Source organism: Pelobates fuscus, chromosome 6, assembly GCF_036172605.1.
Source record: "Pelobates fuscus isolate aPelFus1 chromosome 6, aPelFus1.pri, whole genome shotgun sequence".
Lineage (NCBI taxonomy): Eukaryota > Metazoa > Chordata > Amphibia > Anura > Pelobatidae > Pelobates > Pelobates fuscus.
In genome coordinates, this window is record NC_086322.1 from 51,989,318 (window position 1) to 51,997,701 (window position 8,384).

The 8,384-nt window shown below is 37.7% G+C and overlaps 1 protein-coding gene across 1 annotated transcript; it reads right to left on the reverse strand.

The window, feature by feature from the left end:
• Window positions 1-716: 716 nt before the first annotated feature.
• On the reverse strand, window positions 717-6,887 carry TNIP2 (TNFAIP3 interacting protein 2). The gene is made up of 6 exons (XM_063459850.1): window positions 6,035-6,887; window positions 3,562-3,849; window positions 2,940-3,011; window positions 2,113-2,394; window positions 1,569-1,685; window positions 717-1,238 (listed from the first exon to the last, which is right to left on the reverse strand). Exons 1-6 carry the CDS (start codon window positions 6,398-6,400, stop codon window positions 972-974), a joined length of 1,392 nt encoding a protein of 463 aa, XP_063315920.1. The 5' UTR covers window positions 6,401-6,887; the 3' UTR covers window positions 717-971.
• Between the last annotated feature and the right edge of the window lie 1,497 nt (window positions 6,888-8,384).

The following is an 8,384-nucleotide window of genomic DNA, read 5'->3' on the forward strand; positions in this document are numbered from 1 at the left end:
TGTCAAATCACAGGATCAGAGATCAGCTACAAAATTAAAAGAGGTTCATACTTCTTACCCAACGTGACCTGAAATCTCTTAAAACGTTTTTTTTCCACTAACTACATGTAATAAAGAAATCCAACGTCACCGTCATGATCATAAGTTGCAGAAACGGACGTGTGCTCTCTTTACCGATGTGTTGTAATGAAATCATTAATGAAAATAACAAGAATTGTAGATAAAGAATCATGGCATGACATTGATTGGAGTCTAGTTTCTTAATGGTGTAAAAAGGTGCTTAGAAATAAATATCAATAATTATGACCTGTTTATTCCTGCCAGTATCTGACTATGAAACATATTAAAACCTAAATCATTTTCATATTTTAACTTCAAGTAAGGACTCTTGTTTAACGCGTAATCTACCTCCACCTCTGCAAAGAGTTGTATTCATATCTCCACTAAACCTCTGAAACGTTTTGAAGATTTCTCAAGGAAACTTTACGAGCCATACATTTGGTTTTAATTTAAATCTCCTTTCTCTATTTTCGTAATTCTACTAATAGATTTCTGAGTTTCCTCTCACAATGCTTGTAGATCCATGTATACTAGAAAAGCATGTTTGTTTGAGTCCTTAAAGAACAAAAATCACTTTATGATGTCTCATAAGGCCTGTAGCACCTTCTTTATTTCGTACATCGCACCTTCTTTATTTCGTGCATCTTGTGTTGTGTTTATGGATGGACGTAGAAAATAACGTCTGGTCATTCTCTTTGGATTCTCTCCATGTTGAGCTATATGAAGTGTTTTCGAAAAGGTCATTTCACATCACATTAATCCACAGTGGAAAGTTCCAGTTTTGTTTTGTTTTTGTTTTTTTAAATTTGTCCACCAAGGAATGGGCAATATTGCAGTAAACATGTCTCAAATTGACACTGGTCCGATGTAGTGGTTCGAATAGCAGCAGCAACTAAACAGAATGCGGAAGATCACTGGCCACATTCATCAAGATGTTCCAGAAAGCTAACACCAAATCTGTCCTGAAAAACCCTTAAACAGACAGGACATTGTAGTTCATCCTGCCCTCTCCTCTCGGGAGCTGGATTCCGCTGAAGGTCTGCATGTTCTATTTTCCTTCGACCCTCCGCAGGTTCAGTGCTGCCTCGACATAGGGCGTCTGTCACATTTTTCGGGTTGTACAATTTGTTTTTGCCAACTCCAAGAGTCTGTGAATTTCCACCTGGTCCTCTCTCATCCTAAATCAAGAGAAAAAATAACATACATTTAGAAATATGTTAAGGAAAGAATTATTATTGTACATTACATCTTCATTTCTAAGTAACTGCCACATTCTCTATATTTCTCCCGCAATATATGAAAAACAAGCAGGGAAGGGAATCATATCTCCCAATGGCTGCAAGTATTTTGGTCAACCAGACACTCTTACTTTGGTCAACCAACACTGTCAGATATTCATATTTAGTTGCTCTAAGCGTAGAGTTTATTTTCCACTGTAGTCTAGAATGTGTTGTGATTTTGGACTGATGTCCTTTTGTAATGAATGTTTCCATTCCCGAGTTCCTTACCTGTCTCTTTGCCTGTTGCTGCAAACAGGAGATCTCTTCACACAGTTCCTGAATTCTGCCCTGCGCCCTCTCCCGATCCGCTCTCTCGGAAGTGAAATCGTCTTTGTAGACAAGCAGCTGCCAGAAAAAGAAACAGATTCTGGATTAGTTACTGGGGTTAAATGGATGTTTATCAACCTTCACTGAAGAATTTAATAAAACTTAACTCTTTACCTAAATGGCATGAATTCTAGCTATAACGCCATGAAAAAACAGGCTGACGGGAGTACAATTAACAAGTACCACTTATTGTCTGCTTGGCTTTAACCCCCTTTTTTTTTTTATAAAGGAAATTATATATACATATTTAAACCAATTCATTAGAATTACAAATGGTAATTAATTCAATCTGGAAAATGACTAAACCCATTGTTAGGGGAGTCAACCTGTATTGTCAGATCTGATGTTGATCTACATTCCCCATAATCCTCAGTAAGTCAGTAGTTCAGCGAAAGTTAGGTAGCACATGGTCAGCTTTGCCTCCACCAGAGAGATGAATAATTACCTGTTGCTCCAACATCTGTATATGTTCCCCATCAGTAATCCTAGCTTTGGCCGATTCCTCTGCTTCTTTTTGGAGTTTCTGGTGCTCGTTCATCTTCTCCTCTAATAACCTATTCAGCCGTAAAATCTCTTTCTGCATAAGTTCTGCGTGCAACTGCACAGTGTGAGGTCCTTTTGGATGTTCAGAGCGAGCTTTCATTTCCTTTAGCTGCAGGTGAAGTCCTTTTACATACTCTTCCCTACTGGAATCATATTTTTGCCATTTTGCATTTAAGTCTTCCACCTAAAAGGAGAGAAAATGAAAATAATTTAAAAAATTTTTTTTAAAAATTTACATTTGTACAAAGAGCGATCCTTAAAATCTACAGTCAGCGAGTCTTCTACATTGTATCTATATCTCAAATGGACCCTACACTCCAAAATGTTTACACTGGTATATCGCTCTATATAGTATAAGTATATCAAAGTGTCTACGTTCTAAAGTATTGCTATCAAAATAACAAGTAGTTTAACATTGTTTTTTGCTGTTGTTATTTTTTTTTTTTTTTTAAATAATGTTTGATTTTATAAAACCCACCAATCCTTGTTAAATGTTTAAATGTCCTAGCGGCACACATGGTGGTGTACTCTGTGTGCTACTCACAAGGTAATAAAAAAAAAAAAGGGATCTTGAATTTTGTCATAAGTGATGAGATAGTACGAGAAAGCGGTTCCTGTACCAGCTGAGAACAGGACAGAACCTACTCTAGGGGATATTAACTCACCCATATTACAGGAAAAAAAGTAAGAAAGAGGAAGCGTATTACAGCAATATTTGCATTAACTTACATGAACGACTTTCTGTTTTAATAATCGGATTTCTTCCTGGAGTTTCTCGTTAGACGGTTCATTGCCATTGTTCTGGGAAAGCAGAAAATAATGTTATAGCAAAGAAATGGTATGGGATTTTCCTTATAAACAAACATTTACATTTCTGTAGTTAGCTTATCAATTTAGAATGTGTCAATAACCTGACATATGGTTCCTGGCACCTAAAACAGCAACGCAACACACACACACTTATTGACCTAAAAACAACATTCCTCTGAATTCTACAATTGAGTTGGTTACATGTTATGGACAATTGTGTGCAATGTGTCATAAATCAATTCCTAGTGTAAAGGTATATGCTAGAAGCTATGGGATGCTCTATGCTCTCTGTGTCTTTCGAAATACCATATTTACAGTCTACACTGCTATGCTGTGGGTGTAACTTTTAAATAAAACATAAGAAATAAACTCTAATAATTTGGGGGAAAACTTTTAAATCAATGCAATGGCTGGCAATCTGGCAACCACCATGTATAGATCAAATATTATTCCCTGTAAAGACATGTCAAGCCATGCTTATGCAATTCTCACATAACATATCCATCATTGATATCAACATTAAAATGATATCAAAACTTACTTCATTAACCAATTCCTCCACGTTCCGAATTTCTTTCCTCTGAGACTCTTCAAGGTATTTGACTAAATGTTGGCACATTTCCGCGGTGGCAGCGAGCTTGCGACGGAGCTGGTGGCTTTCATCAGACAGCGTTCGGCAAAGCACTTCACTAGTGACTTGCACCCGCTCCTTCTCGGCTAGTGATCTCTGAAGTCGGCATATCTCCATCTCCTTCTGGTGTGGAGGCCAGCTTGCGATCTGCATGTTTTGGTCTTTTTCGGACAGCAGTTGATTAAGCCTCTGAATCTCCTACGGAAAAAAACCCATATGCAATTATCAATTTATTGTTTTGCCAAATACTGACGTAGACACTAAAATGGCTTAAAGACACATTAGAGATTGACATTGATCAGTTTTTCTGTGCATCTGATCCTTAGGATGATACTATCACTGAGCAAATTACATACTTTCCTTGTCAACTGGTCAGATATGAACAGTGGCTTTTATCATCAAAACATTTCAAGCACAGAAAAGCAGGGCGTGCTTATCTTTGAGGTGTAACCCAATATTTTGTGACGCCTTGGTTACACCTCTTGCATTCAATATTATCATGTTAGCAGTGTATGCATGATAATATAGCAAGGAAACTTTATAAACGAGTAGCCAAACGAATTTAAAAATTTCTCCATTCAGGAATTAAATATCTTGCACATATAGTATGCAAATCTATAAAGTAAATCATCTCTACGAAAATATGATCATATAAAAAAAAAATGGAAGTTAGCGAATACTAAAAGAATTCAACAAGTTCTGGGTTTTACACTTTATGTGACAACTTTGGCTGCTGGTTTTGAGATTGAGTAAGAGGAGGTCTTTGCAAGCATGTTTTGTAATGTATATGCTTTATTTACACACAGTGGAGAAACAGGAAGGGGCGGCTCATCGAACGTAAGTTAATTGTTTACTAAAAAGGAAGCAGAACTGCGTACAATGCCACAACATGCATCACAAACAGAATTGGTGGCATCATACCTTTTGAAATAATAAACAAACTCCATCTTTAATCCCAGCTCACAGTTATGCAATGCTCACGTAAAAACCCTCAAACAAAAAGTTAAATCAGTGTTGGACCTGATACTATGGCATTGTCTGGGGGATTGCTCTTTGAACCTTATTTGTATTCACTAAAAAAAAAAAAAAAAAAAAAAAGCTTTTCAAATAATTGCCATTGCTCCTGGCTAATTGTTGTTGTCGGTATTGGCTTCTTAAAAGTTCCATTGACCTTACATGCCCTGCAAGTGTTTGTTTACATTTCAAAAAGGCAGGGTTCTAAAGAACTGCTGCTGCATTACAGATCACAGCACTCTCAGCCAGAACCGGTCTTAGAATGATGAGAGTTGTGGCAGGCTACAGTTTGCCATTCCCTAGGTAATGATGACCCAAAAGTCATAACACAAATTTCCCACGATGCTCAAAAATGTAGTCCAGAAATAGCTGGGTTGCGAAGGGTGTCCATCAGTAAAGTATAGTGGACTTAATGGGGTATTCATTAATGTGAGAATTCTAACTAAATTCACAGTGAGCTTCAAATTTAAAGTCAAAATAGGCAAACTGGAAAAATTCTTGAATTGGCATGAATTCACTAGGGAAATCCATAACTTAGGCTAAGATACCAATAATGGAAAAATATCTTCAAATCAGATATGCTCTCACCCCTCTAATATGTCCATAAATTAGCAATTCCCCAAATTTACAGTGTAATGAATAACCTCATGTAACTGCTTTTCTTTATGGGAATTTATATTCGTTTACAAAGCCCTTACAAAACTCTTCAGTGTGGAATGACGGGGACGGAGGCAAAAAAACCAAAAAACATTCCATATATGTAAAGGCTTATTGAAATGCGAATAATGTAGGAAATTCCCAAAAGCCTCAGGAGATTACAAACCTGAAATTGTAAGTAAAATTAAACCTGGGTTCAGCACAAAGTCAACTTCTGTTTTTAGACATAAATGGAAAGAAAAGCAATCATTGCATGGGGAGGCTTGGATATATCCAAATCAAGAAATGTGCGATTTAAAATATCCGATTAGTGTGCAAAGGCATTTTATTATTTTTACCAACTCATTTCTCAGTGCGTTACAATATTATAAAAGGGGGAAACTTAACAATAAATGAGACAATTACAAAATGTTACAAGAACAATAGGTTGATGAGGACCCTGCACGAAGGAGCTTACAGTCTACAGACTGTTGCATAATGTATGGTTGCTATAATGTGCAACTATATCACATTTAGCAAGTGTCTTTATTCAGCTATTATATAAGTGGTGATGGTCATTTTATCTACACAAATGTCCACCATCGCTTGGTTGACGACCATAAATTGACATTGGAATTGGGTAATAGTAACAACCCCTGGATGTGCTTGAAAACCAGAGTAATCTGAATGTGCCTTTCCTGGTTAAATACTTTGTTCTTATTATTGGTCTTACCTGATTTAGAGAGTCCACCCTCTCCTCACAGTTCTTCTCTGTATCCTTAAGTTGAGCCTTGAGTTTGCTTAACTGATCCATCAAGTTGTCCAGCAGTGATTTTGAAGGGTCCACCTGATGTTCTTCTCCAAAAGGTCTGTTCTGGTTCGATTTCAACCTCTGGATGACAGTATCCTTAGCAGCCAGCTGCAGGTTCAAATTCCTCATCTGCTGCCTGGCTTCATGATAAAAAGTGCTCAGTGTATTATAGCTCTGCAGTTTGCTCTTTAAAGCCCGGTTTTCTCTGTGTAGCTTATCCACTGTCTCCTCCAGCAGTTTAAACCTGGCCAAGAGAGGGTCTGTGCTCCCATCATTCATAGAGGTCATTCTCTGGGAGGGAGAGAGAGAGAGAGGGGGGAGGGTGTCCAATATTTGGGATCTGTGTTCACAACTTGCAGCAATCCAACAAAATACAATGTATCCACAAAGATAGAACGTCTGGTCACAGCAAATAAACAAACAATAGGAAGAAGATTTAAAGTGGAATCACTGGAGGTATAGATTGTAGCAGACACACAGTGATTCTCATGGTGACTCTGAGTATTGAAGTGTAGCACTGAATGTTACAATGTCAGCATATATAGATAGAAATGGGCGTGGCTTGTTAGAACCAGCCCTTTGTTCTTGTAGTCTTGGACTGGAATTTCCCCATTGGGGCTTCCCCCGTATTCATCGGACTTTTTACAACTTTTTTTTTCGTGGGAGAATTAACTCGAGTTTGAAGGGGCTTAAAAAAAACCCTCTGTTATCCCTCGATCTCAGCCCATCTCCTTAGGCTACTGGAAGTCCTTCTTTCCACACTTCCTGAACTGTGACAGTGAGTAACCTCTGCTGGGAAGGCGACTTGCTGATCTGCTGTGGTTGGGATGGACTGTTGCTCACAGTCTGCCTGACAAGGCGATCACACACACACTGATCCAGAGACATTGTCAGTGGGAGGAACGGGGAGGAATGCAAAGGGGCTGATTCACTAAACAGCAATTTGTGGTGAAGTGGAAACCACAATTCTGACTAAAATAGGCAAAATGTGAGGGGGTTGTTATTTACAAATTAAAGAACCCTAAAGGAGTTGGGAACTTTTTCCAAATCACCGCTGCTGCCTCTAGCATTCATTACACTAAATGTGCTGTTTGGTCAATAAATCCTAAGGAGAAATTCATTTTTTCATTTTGAGTACCTTGAGCTAACATTCACTTTAAAGGGACACTATAGTCACCAGAACAACTATAGCTTAATGTTGCTGTTCTGGTATATATAGTCCCTGAAGCCTTTTTAATGTACAGCCAAGGGACACCTCCAGTTGCAGTCACTCAAACGGCCACTGGAGGTGCTTCCTGCGCCAGTGCTGCACAGTGTGATGCATTGGTGTTCATCGGCTCCACGCTCTGAATGTGCCTCATATAGATTTATTGATTCAAAAATACATGTTTGTATTCCTGTCACTTTAGTGTTCCTTTATTATCCTTAAATTCATAAAAAATAAACAAATCAGTGTTATATTCACTTAACAGTGAAGCTAAAACGTGGATAATCTAAAGTAAGCATTTAATAGGTAATATTTCCTATTAAAGGAATACTCCGGACACCATAACAACTTCATCTAAATCAGGTTGTTATGATTCAGTAGGTCCTGGGTGCCATCTTAAAGCAAGAGGTTAAACCATTTACGATTGGTTTAACCCCAAATTTACAATGACGATGCCCATCCGTTCTGCCCCCTTATTCCCAGCAGTGGTCCAAGTTTCAATGACGAAGCCTCGTACTGGCTGCCGCAGATAGGCTTAAAGCATAAGCTGACATTCTCAGCCTATTACTAGCTCCCCATTCACAAAATTGTGAGAGAAAGGTATATAAAGGTAAGGCATATAAAAGGTATAGTTAGGGGGACATAAGTTTTTTTTCTCTACTTATAATCTTTATTATGTTTGACTGAAAGTATATAGTAAAAAGGCACATTTGCAAAAAAAAAATAAAAAATAAACCTGGAATTTGTTAATCATTTCTGCCATTTTTATATTTACACCAAATGTGTTCATGGACATCTGCCTCAAGAAACATATTGGGGACTATTTATTAAAATCAATTTGGGGGCCAACTTCCGATACTGGAACAAACAGCAGGAACATTAAACCAGTTTCCAGTCAGACTGAAAGCTATGTTTACATTCTGCTCATTATACATAACCTCAAATATTACCTAAAAGTGGAATATTTATCCCAAATTAAATAAATTGGAAAAGTTCTCTGTCTTGGAGATTTTTGAACCACTCTTTTATTGCCCAGATTTTGAAGTCAAGAACACGGTTTATTAA

What these genes read in the sequence shown, in the direction of transcription:
- TNIP2 (XM_063459850.1), bottom strand. Translation starts at nt 6,400, where the DNA reads ATGACCTCTATGAATGATGGGAGCACAGACCCTCTCTTGGCCAGGTTT. An exon ending in TAAAACAGAAAGTCGTTCAT is followed by an intron (nt 2,395 to 2,939) that starts GTAAGTTAATGC and finishes CTCTCCTTTTAG; the next exon opens with GTGGAAGACTTAAATGCAAA. An exon ending in AGCAACAGGCAAAGAGACAG is followed by an intron (nt 1,239 to 1,568) that starts GTAAGGAACTCG and finishes CTCTTGATTTAG; the next exon opens with GATGAGAGAGGACCAGGTGG.